Source organism: Brienomyrus brachyistius, chromosome 9 (genome assembly GCF_023856365.1).
Source record: "Brienomyrus brachyistius isolate T26 chromosome 9, BBRACH_0.4, whole genome shotgun sequence".
NCBI lineage: Eukaryota > Metazoa > Chordata > Actinopteri > Osteoglossiformes > Mormyridae > Brienomyrus > Brienomyrus brachyistius.
In genome coordinates, this window is record NC_064541.1 from 2,675,590 (window position 1) to 2,692,545 (window position 16,956).

At 44.6% G+C, this 16,956-nt stretch overlaps 2 protein-coding genes across 4 annotated transcripts; both read right to left on the reverse strand.

Moving 5' to 3' along the window:
* Positions 1 to 80: 80 nt before the first annotated feature.
* Positions 81 to 8,520, reverse strand: znf628 (zinc finger protein 628). The gene is made up of 7 exons (XM_049025664.1): positions 8,215 to 8,520; positions 7,152 to 7,704; positions 6,919 to 6,991; positions 5,707 to 6,768; positions 4,725 to 5,094; positions 4,439 to 4,593; positions 81 to 2,787 (listed from the first exon to the last, which is right to left on the reverse strand). The coding sequence occupies exons 2-7, from the start codon at positions 7,541 to 7,543 to the stop codon at positions 916 to 918; spliced, it is 3,924 nt and encodes a 1,307-aa protein (XP_048881621.1). The 5' UTR covers positions 7,544 to 7,704; positions 8,215 to 8,520; the 3' UTR covers positions 81 to 915.
* A 253-nt stretch (positions 8,521 to 8,773) lies between these two features.
* il11a (interleukin 11a) lies at positions 8,774 to 16,462 on the reverse strand. Of its 3 annotated transcripts, XM_049026743.1 has the most exons (5): positions 16,086 to 16,462; positions 15,455 to 15,609; positions 11,001 to 11,090; positions 10,757 to 10,918; positions 8,774 to 10,210 (listed from the first exon to the last, which is right to left on the reverse strand). In XM_049026743.1, exons 1-5 carry the CDS (start codon positions 16,090 to 16,092, stop codon positions 10,043 to 10,045), a joined length of 582 nt encoding a protein of 193 aa, XP_048882700.1. In that variant the 5' UTR covers positions 16,093 to 16,462; the 3' UTR covers positions 8,774 to 10,042. The 3 variants fall into 3 exon arrangements, with proteins under 3 accessions (XP_048882700.1, XP_048882703.1, XP_048882701.1); XM_049026746.1 differs by lacking the exons at positions 15,455 to 15,609; positions 16,086 to 16,462 and adding an exon at positions 14,407 to 14,891; XM_049026744.1 differs by lacking the exons at positions 15,455 to 15,609; positions 16,086 to 16,462 and adding an exon at positions 11,286 to 14,891.
* Between the last annotated feature and the right edge of the window lie 494 nt (positions 16,463 to 16,956).

Here is a 16,956-nt window from a genome sequence, read left to right on the forward strand (position 1 = left end):
TTTAACCGTTAAAATATTCAAGCTTTAGAGCATTTCTGCAGCATAATTAAGTACAATAAATAAGTTAAAACACTGAATCATTATGTATAACTTCGTTTATTTTCATGACCATATCTATATCAGTATCAATGATACTTAATCCAAGCAAAATATAGACAGTATCATATTCACAAAACGTACTGTTTTCTTAATACACACTCAAATTTGTATTTTTATTTGCTCCAGTCTACAGTCATTTGAGTGTTATCCATCTTCACCTTTTATTAACCGCATGATTTACAGCTTTTTTGCACGAACATTGTTCATACTTTTTTTTCTTCCGTTGAGCAATTATTTGATCCTATTTCATTAATAATTTATTTTTTTGCTTTCTATTTGAAGCAATATTAGTCCATGGTTTTGCTCAGAGTTAACGTCATTAAATTCTTCATATGCGTCCAAATGCCTTACGGAAATACACAAGCACACACCCTCATACACACACACAAACACACTCATTACTTTGCATTGTGTGAGAATTTCTGTGAGAACTTCATTTAAGAGGTGTTAGAAGTAGAAGTAACAGGACCAGCAGTAGAACTGAAACCTTGAGTGTCACTCTGGACAACATGCTGCATGCACTCCTTCATTCCAGTGCTCTCATCAATCCCTGCCTGTAACTTCACATCAGAGCCTATGTCTTCCTCCATAGCTATCCCTGTACCTCTATCTCCGCCATCTTCACATGCCTCTGTCTTTTCCAGGATACCACTCTCTCCTTCCATGGCTGCTTCCCTTAAGCTGCTGGTGCTGACTTCAATGATAACAATTTCCTCTCCCCCCTCCAACTGAAATATGCCCTCCATAGACCCCTCAGCTTCACTAACTGTCCTGCCAGTCCTGTTATAAGTGTCCCCTGTGTCTGAGGTATTTCCTTCACCTTCTATTAATGCAATCATTTGAACCCTTTCCCCGGGTCCTGGGGGGTACCATCTTCGCATCACTCCCAAGCTCAAATACCACCTCCTGCTGGCCAAGTGGAACCAAAGCTTGGGCAGGACGACAGTTAAGACCCAGGTCATCTCTCTCAGCTGCTGAGAAAGTGTTTGGAGGATCCTCTTCTCCTCTCTCTCCCTCTGTTTGAAAGTGAAGAACAAACGATTCCCCTCCTCCATCACCCTCTCTTGACATGCCTGACTCCTGTTCTCCTTTATCAACTCCTTCCCAATCTTGCAGTAGATCCAATGAGACCACCTGTTCTGTGACCTTTCTGTCCTGTGTCTCCCCTTTTCCTTGCGTCTGTATCTCCAGGACGAAAGATCCCTCCTTTCCCACTTGCCTTCCGTTCCCAAGTTCATCTCCCCCAAACTGTAGCACATAGGACTCCTCCCCTCTACCTTCAACCTGTAACCTCTCCTTCTCCCCAGCTTCCTCTCCCTGCTTCTGAAAGCAGAGGACAAACTGCTCCCCACTAACTGCATCTGAGCATTTCCTATCTGGAAGTGTTGCTGTAGGGTTACCACCCCAAGTGCTGGACACAGATGGAACAGCCACACTGGACACACTAATGTTTTTGGAGTCTGTCGTGGCTACAGAGGGGGCTGAAAGAGAGGAGGACATAGATGAGACTGTAATTGGAGGAGTGGGAGTGGACAGGGTAGTGCTTGCAGTTATGGCGGTTGAACTTGCACCAGCAGCACTGTTAGAAAGAGTTCCCAGGAGGTTAGATGGAGCTCCTCTCAAAGGTTTGGCAGCTTTTTGCTGCAGGACAGCTTTGGATCTCCGTGGTCGTTTTGGTCGAGGGCTTCTTATCCAGCTGATTTTTTTTAAATTCTGTGAGTTTGGCGCGGCATTCCTGACCACAGCTGATGTGACAGGAGCATTTGTGTTAGTCAGGATGAACCTTGGTTGAGTCTGTATTGTCTGAAATGGAGGGATCTGCATTTGGTTAGTGCCCAGGACTTGCTGTAGTGCTGGTACGGTTTGCACCACAGAGAGGGGCTGTGGGCTTGGAGTAGGGGGAGCAACAGTAGCAGCACTGGAAGTTGGGACAAGGATCAAGCTTGGCTGGTTACCATTAGTGGATTGGCACTGTAACAGAAGGTAGTTTTGAGACTGAGGTGGAGGTGGTGGAGGTGGAGCTGGCGTTGGGGCAGACAGAGGTATTAGTTGTAGACCTGTTGGAGTCTGAATCATAAAATAGTTCTGCGATGTATTAGGAGGGATGTCTAAATTTGGTGGGGACAAAATCAAGGTTGACTTAGCTGGGGCTTCAGGAAAGGATATTGTGTTGGCCCCCATGTTCGTGTTCACACTGAGGTTCAGAGTCGAGGACCCCTTGGCTGTCCTGGAACTGTCCCTGGTGCTGCCTGAGCCACCCGTATGCGTCCGCAGGTGTCGTTGCAGATAAGAATGCATGACAAACTCCTTCCCACAGAGCTGGCACTTGAAGTCCTTGCGTGCAGAGTGTGTGCGCAGGTGCAGCTGCAGGTTAGAGGAGTGCGTGAAGCTCTTGTGGCACTGGCCGCACTGGAAGGGCCGTTCACCTGAGTGTGTGCGCTCATGCTGCTTCAGGTTTGATGTCTGAGAGAAGGACTTGCTGCAGACAGAGCAAATGTGGGGTCGCACACCTGAGTGCAGCTGGCTGTGTCTGCGCAAGCAGCTGGTGTTCTTGAAGGACTTGCCACACTCCTGGCAGACATAGGGTCGCTCGCCTGTATGCTGCCGCAGATGGTACTGGTAGTGCGAACTCCACTTGAAGGTAAGCGGGCAGTAGGGGCACTGGAAGGCACGCACACCAGTATGGACCTGAGGAATAAGAGAGCATGAATACCAGCTGAAGTCACTTAGGCATTTTAAAGCTGTCATCTGTCTTCAAACCGCTCATGCTCTGCGGGGTTGTTTGGAAGGCCTGGTGCGTTTCCCAGGCAACAGAGGGATGACAACTTGACATTGGACTACAGGAGATCAGAATATTCAAAGGAAACCCAATCAAAATGGTGGAACAAACAAAATCCCCCCCCACACACACACATACACACAACCCCAACTCCAACACATACCAAACCCTAGAAATATCAATAAGGAGATACAGCTACCCACCAAAGCACCGTGCTGTCCATAGCGTAAAGAAAACTCAATTTTCCCAATATATCCATGAATAAAATATTCTAAATTAAAAGAGCAGTAAATGGAATGGGAAAACATTATTGAAATATATAAGGATTGGCAAACCGAGAGTGTTTTCAATTAAAAGGAATTGGGAAAGTGGATGTTTTTAAGCATTACTATACCAAAAGGTCGACTTCAAATGTTTATACAGCTGAAGCGCAGAAAACTTCAGTCTAATTACTAAGGCTGCACCAAAACCACATAAGTGGAAATGCGTTAGTGCTGAAATAGTATAGCAACTGCATAAAAGTGAGATCATCACAACAGTGTGTCAAATGCAGCAAGAAATCCACAACCTCTGCACTTTGGGGATGCGTGGTATTTCCTGATGTTTAAAACCAGAATCACCCGCAAATGTATAATCTCACAAATGTGTCAAGAGTACCCTCTTCACTCTAGAACTATTCACAAAAACCACCTTGGTGCTGGGCAGATTGGAGAGTCAGATGAGTTATGAAAGGCAGACAGCTTAAGAGCAAATGGTCCTGGTGCACAGTCCTGCCTGTGAATTACAGGCTGTCATACTGCAAGGAGGCCTACCACCTGTAGGAGGAGGAGGAGGAGGAGGAGGAGGGGGTGGGGAAATTCCTTCTGTGACCTCAAAACTTCCCTAGTTGTCCAAGTTGTTTTTTGGAGCTCCAACACAAACCACAGTTGGAGCTACACACGATGGATAAGCCTCTTCATCTGGCTGATGTGCTATAACATAAAATTGCTCTTCCAGTGTCAATATACTGCTTCTGAGATCAACTATCTGGGAAATTTATGCTATGTTTTTGACTATATACAATGGTCCAGGCTGTTTCTAACAGCTGTGACTAAGCAGGCTAATGCTACCGTAGTCACCAGCCTCCATTTGGACACTCCAGGGAAATTCGAAAACCGAATAGGCTATAGCAGTGTTTCCCAACCAAGTCCTCTGGGACCTACAAAGATGGTCCACGTTTTTGCTCCCTCCCAAACAGTCCACATTTTTGCTCAGGAGGACAGTCCAGACCGTCCATAATTTTTCCCCAAGAACTGGATTGGGAAACACTGGGCCAGATGATGGGAAGGGCCGACGAGGAGGCATCAGAACTACCCTGGGCCTTCTGGGACCTGAACTCCTTTTTCAGCCTGGCGTTCTTCTGTTGACAAACACTTTGGGACTTGAACCAAACCCAGATTCATCCGAGCAACACTGTAATGCTTTTTTCTTTCAGGCATGACTACTTCCTCAGGCATGATAAACCCTGGCAGACCCACTGTGATTGTTTCTGGGAGAGGACCCCAGTGGCCGACCTCTTACCCTCTGATGGATGGAGAGTAACGAGGACCTCTTGAAGCTCTTGCCGCACTCTGTGCAACGGTATGGCCTCTCTCCGGTGTGATCCCGCATGTGGTAGCGCAGGCCAGACGAGCCTTTGAAAGCCTTCCCACACTCGGAGCAGCGGTATGGCCGCTCTGTCGAAGACAGGTTGACAAAGAAGCAAAAGCACCGGACCAGGTCAGTGTCGCTGAACTGGGACAGCAGCAAATGAAAATTATCTGAAGCTCAGATGTGTGGCCATGTCCAGTGATGGACAGAAACCTACCACTGCTGTTGCCGGTGAGGTTCTTGTTACTTCCTCCTTTCTTCTGGCCCTTGTTTCCTCCACGGCCTGGCTTGGCCGTCTCCCTCGTCCCCTCCTCCGTCACGGCGATAAGGCTCACATGGATCTCACGTTCTGCCTCCTCCCGCTCTCGGCCCTTGGCCCCCGGTGAGGCGGGCAGGGGCAGTGAGAGCGAGAGTGACGGTGGGCATACGATCTCAGCCTCGGCCTCGGCCAGCAGCCTCTGCTCGGGTGTGTGGGAGTGCTGGTGCGTCAGCAGCGACGACAGCAGCGAGAAAGAACGGTCACAAGCGGAGCAACTGAACTGTGAGCGAGATTGCGACTGTGGTTGCGATGGCGAAGACGAGTGGGCCTGTATGGGATGGAAGAAGAAAGGGGCTTTAAACCAGCCAAAAGACCAAAGAGGGTCACACCAACCAACTCGCCATCATACAAAAACACACTTACAAGCAAACATAATATCAACCTACTTTCACAGTTACTACTTTTAACAAAAGAGATTATATTTATGATGACTAATTGGACTGTTAATTGGACATCATTGCAAATGCTGCACTTAGAGATAAATGACAATAGTTATTTGATGATACGGTTCCCATAAAGAGTGTTGCAGATATATCAGCAGGAATCAAGTTCGTCTAGTTGTATGCCTCGAGCAACCATTTAATTTAATTGGACTCAAACAATCCTTCACCTATTTATTCAGAGCCAGTAAAGATAATTAACTGAAATAACTGACCATAATTAAATTTTGTTTCGAATTATTGCTTTAAGAAAAAAAAGGACATATATGTTTTGTTTCCATGCAGTAAAAAGTATTTAGAATCCATAACCGTCACACAAACATCTCAGGCATGAGGCACACTGTATTATCAAAACTGGCCATCATTATTAGGCAGGATTAAACTCAACTGACCACACAGTCAAAGTAAACAGTGAAACATTACTTTTGTCAGACACATACCTGGCTCAAGTGTCTATTCAAGCCACCCACAGTCTTGAAGTTCTTCCCACAGTAGGTGCACTCTGTAGCGCTCCCTACCCCAGCAGCCACACTGGTGGGTATAGCAGTGGCAGAGGGCAGCTGGGGCACTTCCGTGAAGCTCTGCAAGAGGTCAAACTGGGCCTGGCTTTGGACTCCGCCGTCTGCAGCTCCCGGCAAACCCAGCATGTCGGCCGCACTGTGGTTATTCTCTGAGCTCGTTGTGGTCTCCACTACTTCCTCGAAGTCCGCCAACAGAGGCCCCGCCCCCACCAGTGCCACCCCTCCCTCGGCACCAGACTCATCACCGGCCCCGCCCCCTCCCTCGTCCGTCTGCCCCAGGGCTCCCAGGTGTAGAGCCTGGTGCTCCTCCAGTTCCGTGTGCGTACTGAAGGTCTGGCTGCAGCCTCCACAGCTGTAGAGCAACACGCCGGCGCCTCCAGTGGTCACATCAACTTCAGTGGTGACGTTTTCACCCGGGGTGAGGGTCAGCTGGGGCATGAGCGCCGGGTTCTGGCTCGGGGCATGGTGCGAAAGGAACACCTCCCCAACCCCCACTCCCACGGCAGCCTCTTGTGCCACCAGTCCGACGACGTCGGTGATCCCAACCTCCACGCCTACCTCCACGGAGGTTGCACTCTCTGTAGGCGGGGCTGCCTTGCCCCCACCGGACCTCCCTTTACCCTCCACGTGTGAGATGCGGTGCAGCGCCAGGTTGGACGAGTGGGTGAAGGAGCGGCCACACTCACTACAGATGTAGGGTCTCTCGCCCGTGTGGATGCGCATGTGCTGCCTCAGGTTGGTGGACTGCGTGAAGGCCTTAGTGCAGACGGCGCACACATATGGCTTGAGGCCCAGGTGCACATTTTTGTGCCTACGCAAGCTGCTTGAGTTCTTGAAGGCCTTGGGACACGTGTCGCAGGGGTACGGGCATTCACCTGTGTGCTGCCGCAGGTGGTACTGGTAATGCGAGCTCCACTTAAAGGTGAGTGGGCAGTAGGGGCACTGGAAGGTCCGCAGACCAGTATGCACATTGAGGTGGACCTGCAGACAGAGAGGCGAAAACCCAGGGCAAAAATAAATAAACCAAATAAGAATAAGTTCCCCTTCTAAATAAGATCCATTCATTAATTAAAAAATGCTGAGTATGACATATCGAAAGGACCTCCCCAGCCACAAGTAAAAACAATTCACCTGTAAAAGTGATGAGCGTTTAAAAGCTTTACCACAGTCTTCACACTTGTAAGGCTTCTCACCCGAGTGTGATCTAAATCAAAAAGGACATGTCTTCAATAATACTTAACAGCTTGGTCCAATAGCCATGGGCAAGAACACCATGGAGATGATGGGTAATTGTGTTAATAAACAGAACAAGACATGACAAGTTCCTTGTGTCAGGTAAGCATAGAAGCCTGAGGGCACCCTACCTCTGGTGGTAGAGCAGGGCAGAAGAGCCCTTGAAAGCCTTTGGACAGAGGTTGCAGCGGTAAGGCCGCTCATTGTTGTGGCTGCGTTGATGATGCGCCAACCTGGAAGACCATTTGAAGCTCTTCCCACAATCCAGGCATTGAAAGGGGTGTTCTGGATTCTGCGGCGCAGAGGCAGACTGGACAATCTCCACACCTGTCAGTACCACTCGGCTAGCCCCCTTCTCCAGCTGCTGCACATTCTCCCTCTCCACGTCGTCATCTCCCTCATCAGCTGCTGCCATCAGGGGCGGAAAAGGCGAGAGCGAGGTGCGGGGCTCTGATGGCAGAAGCTCTGTCTGTACAACTAACGTGGCAACAGTGTTGGCCATCCTGTTTCCAGGGGTGGGCATACACAGGATAAACGGTATCAGCCTTCCTTCTGCATATCTTTCGTGGGTCTGTGTTTTGCAGGATGACTGTTCTTTCCGTTGCTCTGAAGCTTCCACCCCTTTCTCATCTTATACCGGGGTCTTGCGTCACTTTCCGTGACTGGTTATTGCCTGGTTCACACCTTTATGGATGAAAGTGGATTCATATTAACACAACAGAAAAACACAGATGTGCTGTACATAAAATATAAAACCTCATATCAAATGTAACATCAAGCATACAACAACCATGAAACCAGGTCCCCAATCCCCCACTGGGTATCCAATCTGAGATGTGACACTGTAAAGAAGCACTAACTAATATTTTTTATAGTAGTACTGGCTACATATGGTTACAATTCCTCATATGAAAATTATTTAAAATAGAAATTTAAATACTTATTTTATCATTAATTTAACGGTGTCTTATAGCTGTAGGTACGAGTAAACTGTCCAATTAATCCAGCTGGTGGTAGTACGCTTTCCACGCACTTTTATTGTCGGCCAATAAAACTAGCACCTTCCCCTTTAAATTCCACCTCCTCGTCTTCCCTCCTCCCTCACTTTTTCGGTATCTGTCTGTCTCTATCCTTCGTCCCCGAAATCGGTTTCCCAAAACACACAAACATATTCATACACATTTATGAACCCACCTCCACGGTTCAAACCATGCCAAAGATATGAACAGGATTTATGACAGACAACAATCCTCTGTCAAGCGAACCCCAACAAAACCGGCCTTCCTCAATCAATTTGTCTCGTTTCATGCGAAATAAAAAAAAACGACCTATGATATTTTGTATCGACAGGCTTAATAACCTAGTGTTAGTCCGACACTTTTAGTTTTAAGATTATTTATATTGTTGTGGTATATATCTACAAAGAACTGAATCCGCAGTGTTCGACCATACAACCTTAACAATAATATCGAGCACAAACTAACTAGCAGTCACCCGCCCGCTGTCACCTCGCAACAACGCAGAAATCTATTGGTTTACCGCGGCCCTGCTTCTGGCGTTTTCATTGGCTTAAGTGTTGGCAAGCCGAACCGACTGTCACTGAGCCTTAATTTCGCAGGAGCAGCGATATGTGACACATTACAGTTAGTCTTTCCATGCAAGTGAAATATTTACGATAATAAATGGAAAATAAAGTAAAGATGTAGACTCGTAGTTTTCTTTTTCGTAGATGAACATTAAAGCAATGTTTTCGCCATTTTCTTTATTTGTCTCTTACGTTTGTACATTTTTTTGTGTTTTTCCCCAATAAAACGTTTCACATTTCGGTTCATCACTGTAGGCAAACCATACCTTACTTATATGAACATTCATTTTAGTTGTAGGACAGTACTACTAAGCATCAATATTTTAAATAACACACACATATATATATATATATAACAATGATGATCGTGATGAGAATAGCTCATACATACTAAAAAAAAATAACAAAAGTCGTGCTTCCACACGAATCAATAAATAATAAACCTTGACCTAAACGTAATAAATAAAAAATACTGTACCAAAGTTTTAAAAACTGAGAAAAAATACTGATACCGAGATACAATTATATTGATACAAATTGAAATTCTTATAATACAGTACATTATATGCTAGAAAAATGACAGTACAATACAAAAAAATGCAATATAATGCAATATGCCGCTTACACTGTATTACAAATTCCGAGTGCTTTATTAAACACAAATACAAAAATATCATTATTAATTTAATCAAAGAACATACTCTATATTGCACAGAGTACATGTTTACCCCCAAATACTAATCCAGGATAACCATAACCAAACTGTGCAAAAAAGATTCTGAATCAGTTTTAGGAGGTAATATCTACAGATATTGGTAAATATACATTACATGTTTATGTTTGAAGTTGCTACTAGTTAATTTGCGCTAACCAAATGTTATTCATAGCCAGTGAACGCTGATCTAGGTTCAGTATCTAGCAGCAACTTCACCCAACTCCCACATGAAAACAGAAAAAAACTGCATTTCTTAGTCTATTGCTACATTTACCAGCAGCAGTATAAAAACAACCGCTGATTAAAAACTAAAAAAGAAAAGTATGGTTTAAACAATGGTATATTTTGACATACAATCAATTGAATTTTAAGGTTCTGTGAACCTAAGAAGTGCTTCCGTAACTATCTCTCTTTATTTTAATAGCGTGATAGAAAGCTTGGGCAGAGGAAGTGTTTGAAGGAATCTTACATCTTAATTCACACCTTAATGCTACAAAATACGTAATGATATCAATGATAGGATACAGAACAAATAAATACAATCCTCAAATAAATAATTAATATAAATAAATAAATAAATAGATAGATAAATAACACAAATTGTCATGAACAAATCATGGAAAAGGGGGCAAAGCAGACTGTCCCCACAGTCACTGTGGAGAGAGCGTTGGCACATGATGGCCTGCAGGCGTGGATGCATTGGCTGTCTGCCCAGTCGGCCGTTAATTTTTCAGCTTGAGGCTGAGTAAGACACGCACTGTCCAGTCGCAGTAGAGGCGGAACTGCTGCAGAAGCTCGAGGGACAACTGCACTACTTCCCACTGTGACACAGGAATGGACGGCAGAGACGGAGAAGAGGCACGTAGTGGTGTCACCTCCAGTTTTGACATCTTGATGAGGGAAAAAGATGAAAGTCACGTGATGTTAAGAAGCAATAATGGTAGGGGTGCATCCAAGACACACAGAATCAGACGGTGCCACTTTACAATAAGGCTACCCATATAAACAGTTTAAGAATGGCTTATAATCTGGTTATTAATTAGGTTGTAACATGTTGTAAATTATTAATAGACAATTTTATAAAAGTTATAACACAGTTTTCTTTTTATTAATGAGTTACTACTATTCACAAGTGGCAAAGGAGAGCCTTATTGTAAAGTGGTACCCATCAAACACTGGGCAAGTTAGACACCAATTAACTGAGCGTATCTTTAGGCTGCAGGAGTACGACAGAGAAAAGCTGAGCAGCAGAAGAATCTGCATAACCCACCCATGTGGGGAAAGGATGGGACTAGAAGCACCTACAATGGTAGTGTAAGGAAGCAGCGCCACAGTGCTGGCACAGTTGCGCCGCATGAAGGTAGTAACAAGTAAAAGCAGCAGGAATGAACACAGCAGAAGTACAGAGCAGGATGGACAAAATAAGCACTGCCCACCTGCCGCTGGAGGGACACCCTGAGCGCCTTGAGGAGATGCATCAGCTCTCCTAGTTTAGCCAAAGCAGCATTCTCGTGTCTCTTTGTCACACTATTCAACCAGTCAAAATGGAGGTCAAACAGCAGCAGGTCTGCATGGAGCTGGGCCAATGTTGAATTCACCTGTGCATGGGAGAAAGAGCATTTATACCCAGCTCTGCTCCTGTTGCGCATGTATGTTATATGAAAGGGGAGAATTTTGTACCTCCAGAGAGTTCAGATCTGTTGCTTTGCTGGGTACTGTTGGAAGGGATTTGAACCTGCGTTCAATATCAGTGGCAATGACATGATTTTCCTGAAACAGAAAAACGATATATATTTGCATATATATATATACATTGCATATATACATATATTTGTGACATCTAAAAAATAGAAATAAATTGTACATAAATAAAAGCGTAATACAATCTCTGCAATGTTCTGTAATAGAATATTTTGCCATACTACATGTAATATCAATGTACACTAGTTTTCAGGGGCATGGTACCTTGTCAGGATCAGCCCCAGCCCTGCCCCATCTCATTATATCAGTTCCCCTGCACATGTCACTGGCCATCCTGTTTCATGTTAGCTCCAAATGTTTCAACTGTTCCATGAGCTACTGCATGGCCCTAGGGAGGCCGCCATATCTCCAGAGACCAGCCCTGGGGAGGCCGCCACATCTCCAAAGCCCAGCCCTGTAGAGGCCATCCTGTCTCCAGAACCCAATCCTGGGGAGGCCACCATATTTCCAGAGTCCTGCCCAAGGAAGGCCACCACCTCTCCAGAGTCCTGCCCAAGGAAGGCCACCACCTCTCCAGAGTGCTGCCCAAGGAAGGCCACCACCTCTCCAGAGTCCTGCCCAAGGAAGGCCACCACCTCTCCAGAGTCCTGCCCAAGGAAGGCCACCACCTCTCCAGAGTCCTACCCAAGGGAGACGGCCGCATCTCCAGAGCTCTCTCTAGGGGAGGCCACCACATCTCCAAACCCCTTCCCAGGGGAGGCTACTGCATCTCCAGAGTCCTGCTGAGGAGAGGCCACCGTGTCTCCCTAGTCCTGCTGAGGAGAGGCCAATGCATGTCCAGAGTTCTACCCAGGGAAGGCTGCCGTATTTCCAGAGCCCAGCCCTGAGAAGACTGCTGCATCTCCAGAATCCTGCCCAGTAAAGACGGTCATGTCTCCAAACCCCTGCTCTGGGGAGGTCACCGTGTCTCCAGAGCCCTGTCCAGGGAAGGCTGCCGCTTATTCAGAGTCCCTGCCTTTGGTGTTCTCAGAATACACTATCTGTGCTTTCCATTCATCCTTATTCCATCCTTGCCAGCTCTTGTGGTGCAGCCGCTCAGCCCAGCCATGCATCCCCCAGTTATGCCCACAACGGTTCCCTCTGCCCATATTTCTGTTTCTCTCCCTGTTCATGGTTAAACCCCCAGTGTTCTGCAGTCGTCCATGTGATACTTGACCTCCTAGATGTGCCCCTTTGTTTGTTCCCTTCCTTTCCCACCAAATCCCTTTCAGTCCCTCAGTCCTGTGCCTACCATATCAGTCTTGGTTCCCTCTTTGGTCCCTTGATCGTGTACCTGTTGGGTCTCCTGTCTGACCCCCATGTGCTTCTAGTCCTGGTTCTAATTCCTGATAGTGTTCCCTAATCTGATTGTCCTGACCCAGCTCCTCATGTTCCATCTATTTCTCTTTGGTCCCCTTTGTTATGCTCTGCTCCAGTCTTTCTGATCCCTTGGTCTCCTGAGTTCCTATATCAAGTCTTGTGTTGTTCCTGGTCACTGTTTTTTTCCTGTGTATTTGTGGTACTAGCAATGCCCTTGCAAGCCTGTAGTTTGCACGTTCCTAGGAGCGTAATGTCAGCATCAGCCACTGTCCTGTCCCCTTTCATTATGTCAGTTCCCCTTTTGGCCAGCAGGTGTCACTGGTCATCCCATTTAGTATTAGCTCCTTTTGTTTCGTCTATTCCTTGTGCCGCGGCATGGATTAATGGGCTGAGTAGGTGGTGTCATCCAGGCTTCCCTTTCCATTGTAGGCTTAAGGCTGGCCAGAGGTCATCGAGTCAGTTTCGTTGCCTTGCTGCTTTGTGTTTGGTCCAAGTTTGGCTGTGAGTATTTGTTACCTGATTGTGTGTTTGTAGCTGTTGTTGTCCCATGTTTGCTACTGTTCTGCTATAGTTCATCCTATGTAGCTCCATTCTTGTTCCTGTGTTGCTTCCTGCCTTAGTTTTTGTCATTTACCTACTTTTTTTACCCCTAGTGGTTCCTTTTGTATTTTGTTTTGTTAAATTCCCTTATTTTGTTTGAGCCACAAGGTGGATCATCCTTCATTATGCCCGTCCATAACAGGACCTGTTTGCTGGATTTAACGTAAAAATGTTAACAATATAAGTTGGTGACATGAAACCACAGGATGTTTTTGAAAGTGGTACGAAAACATATCCAGTGACTAAGAGCCGAGAATATGGAATAGACAACACAAGACCTGAGGGAAACTCCAGGATCAGGAATAAAAAAAAAAACACGCATCATTATGGAGAGCGCTGGAAGGATATATACATTTCTTATGATGACCACTGGACGGAGACAAAGAGCACTCTGCTGATTTTGCTGATTAAACAGTCTCAAAACTTGTTTCTTGGTAGCTGTGATAATGTAAACGATAGTTAAATACATCGTGTAATATATAATTTACATTTCATCTCTATTCAAAGAGAATATACACGCAAGTGACTACAGTAAATGCATACAAATTAACCAAATAAAGAAGTTCATGCACAAACGTGGTAGTTGTTCTTTTGCATTTATGCTGCATGGTCACTGTTTTGATTGGTGTCCGTTATATTTAACAGATGTCGGAACTATGCAGCAGAATATTGTTTTGAAAATGTATTTGTTTTATTTTTTCAAAAGCACGAAATCGGGAGAAATTGACCAAACCGGGATGTATAACAACGGTGATTGTCATCAGGAAGTTCTTTTCAGTGCAACAGCACAACATAATTACAAAACGTGTGGATTTAAATTTCCCCACCGTTTGCCTAAATTCCTGCTTCCTCACTCGTATCAAGTGTACGTCCCCTTGAATGCTGTTCCATCTAGTTTCGCCGTGGTTGTTTGCGTTCGCTCGTTTTGGCCTCTCTGATTTTTTCCACTCCTGTCTTAATTCCCACTGGTTTGTTACTACTATGTTATTCACTGAAATCCTGTTGTTGATGCATTGATTACTTAGAAATTCTTCTTTCGTATTTTTCCGCTGTGTCGGTTATTGTTCTCCTCTTGCCAATTCCAGCTTACTCCAGCTACACCACTTTCATTCTGTTTCATTCAGGACTCCGTTTTGTTCCTCTTATCCGAGTCTTCGCTGCATCTCGGATCATTACCTTCTTCATAACACACCCCCCACCCCGCCGCCCAGCTCCATGTCACAACCACGATCTGTTCTTCCTGAATGCAAATTCTGGAATTTGATAAATCTCTGATCTCTATCAAGGTACTTTGCTGTGGCGACCAAAAACTAAACATTAAGCAGCACACCAACACAAACTCACCTATTCACAACACCCAATGTGCACAGTAAGACATTCACACATCTATACACAGACATACAGTCACATGTGCATGTACACTCACGGGCAATTTATTGCTTTTTTGCAGGGACTTTCCGCTGACTTCCATTCTATTTTTCTTTCCCAGCCTTGACCCCTACTAAATGGAACTCCACACAAGGAGAAACCAAAGTAAATGGTTCATGTCCTTGAAAACCGTTGCGAAAATATTTTCAAAGTGGCATTCCCAGTAAATTCCCTTGATGTCACTCGTTTATTATTCGATCGTGCCCGGGCATCTGGAATTCATATTAGCAGGTACTCGCAGACGCGTAACCTTCGGAAGCTTTCGGACAGCTTGGTACATAGTAGCAAGTGCACATAAACACACAAACACTCACGCACGCGCGCACGCGCGCGCGCGCACACACACACAATAGTACTCGAAAAAGAACGCACAAACGAGAGAAGACCGTGCATAAATCCAATGCATGCAAAAGCATACGCATGCAAGCACAAGTACATAGAATTATACGTGCGACTTGAAAACAAGCAAATCACCAACAACACCCACAATATTTGCATTTACAACTTTCTTGCATACCTGTTTCAACTCGACTTTGGCAAAAGAGGAAAGGTAGTGGAAGTTAAGGAAAATCAGTTTGAGACTCCCTGCCAATGCTGTCCAAATAGTAACACAAATCGTTTTTTTCGTCTGTGTTTAGTCAGAGTCTAGTCAGATGATCACCTGTTGCCGAAACACCTTTGAGCCCTTGAGAAATTTACTGTGTTTGGGTTAGATACCAAACCACTCGAAGGACTGAAATGTATCCTGATTTTTGGCGTGCAAAACTTCTGAAAACAATTCCACTTAGTTTCACTTGAGCTTTAAAATGCGCAGTCACCAGTTTATTATTTTTACGTTTATCGTTGAATTGAAAGCTTTGTTATCAAGATTGACATATTAATTTTCAATCGAAGGTCAATATATATATATATATATATATATATATATATATATATATATATATATATATATATATATATATATATATATATATATACTGTTGTTGAAAAGACCCACTACAGGAGTTCAACACTTCAATAAAGGTAAAGAACGTGAGTAAACTCACCAAGAGATCCAGGGTTAATTTAAGCACATGCCTCATCTGATTGGTCAATATCTCAGGGTCAACAGTTCGACGATGGTGGACAGGAGTCGGATATGATAATGACAGGGGGTTCAGCAACAATAAGATGGCCAGTTTGAGGGCGAAGGCAGTCCACACTGGAAAGGAAGAACAGAAAAAAATCTGTGTAAAATCTGGGAACCGCTGGTATCAGTGACACTTCTGCAGGCCCCCTGGTAACCATGGGGATACCCCTCAGTGGGGAGTATCAGTGTGCTCCTCATACAGAACAAAATTCCTCATAGAGAAATACGTTTTAGATATGAATTTTGATAACACATTTTGAATCATTGCCAGTAAGCAAACTATCGACCTGTCATCTGGGTTAGGAGATACTCGCAGGTACCTTGTTAAAAGCGCTAAGCAATCACAGGTAACTGCCTACTTCAGCTACTGTTTTTTTGCAACATATGAATCAAAATAAAAACAAAAACTAAACTTAATGAAACAAACGAATAGATAAACACACAGACTACAGAATAGTCAACCTAGCAGACATTAGACATTGAAGTTCAAATTCGTTATAGTAATACGACAATTAAACGGGTTTAAAAAACTGCATTAAAACACTTACATTTCATATTTCCTCGGTCCGAGATAAAATAAATAAGCAGGCAAATAATAATTAAATAAATATAAATAAGCAAATGATGGTTGTGGAAAAATAAATATTGAATGACTGCGACTCCAGGACGTGTCACGTGCTCCCAAATTTCTTCTGGCTCTTTTACTCTCCGCAGGGCAAAAGACGAATGAATGAATGAATGAAAGAATATTTGTGTGGGTGAGACAGATTTTTTTAAAAAACAGCAAATGATAAAGTTTTTGCCTTTATAAAGTTATAGCAAAGTTTCGTTTATCTTTTAGAAGTAGGTGAAAGAGACGGACGGACAGAAGGAGAAAATGCAGAGAGATGACTGCTTAGAAAGAGAAGGATGTTAGTGTGTCTTATTTTTCGCGCAGTGAAATGTTTAGGCTTGTTAAAACTTCCTTTATAAAGACGTCGGCTGTATGACACATCGCCTGAGTCACCATTTCATTCATAAAACACACACACAGACACACATAGACACACACACACTCTCTCTCTCCCTCTCTGTCTCTCCCTCTCTCTTTCCTCCTCCCTCGTCTCGCTGCGCGGTGTGTCTTTTGCGAAATTTTACAAAATGTTCCGCTGTTTTTTTCTGCTGTGTATCACTTTCCCTCTTTATATCTCAGGGTCTGTCTGTCGATATCTCTGTGCACTTCCTCTGCACCCCCTCACATTTTCTGTCTATCAGATCACCTATCGGTATATCTTTTCATCTCTAAATCTCTTCCCCTCTCTGTCTATCTGTAAGACCATTGTTTCATTTTACATCAGGCTATCTCCAGTTCTCTATCCTTTCTCTTTCTTTGCCTACATCCTTCTGTCTTTCCCCCACGATATCCTTATGAAAAGACTT

What these genes read in the sequence shown, in the direction of transcription:
- znf628 (XM_049025664.1), bottom strand. Translation starts at nt 7,543, where the DNA reads ATGCCCACCCCTGGAAACAGGATGGCCAACACTGTTGCCACGTTAGTT. An exon ending in GCCCTGCTCTACCACCAGAG is followed by an intron (nt 6,992 to 7,151) that starts GTAGGGTGCCCT and finishes TTTTTGATTTAG; the next exon opens with ATCACACTCGGGTGAGAAGC. An exon ending in CCTCACCGGCAACAGCAGTG is followed by an intron (nt 4,594 to 4,724) that starts GTAGGTTTCTGT and finishes TGTCTTCGACAG; the next exon opens with AGCGGCCATACCGCTGCTCC.
- il11a (XM_049026743.1), bottom strand. An exon ending in AATTAACCCTGGATCTCTTG is followed by an intron (nt 11,091 to 15,454) that starts GTGAGTTTACTC and finishes TTTCTGTTTCAG; the next exon opens with GAAAATCATGTCATTGCCAC. An exon ending in CAGATCTGAACTCTCTGGAG is followed by an intron (nt 10,919 to 11,000) that starts GTACAAAATTCT and finishes TCCCATGCACAG; the next exon opens with GTGAATTCAACATTGGCCCA.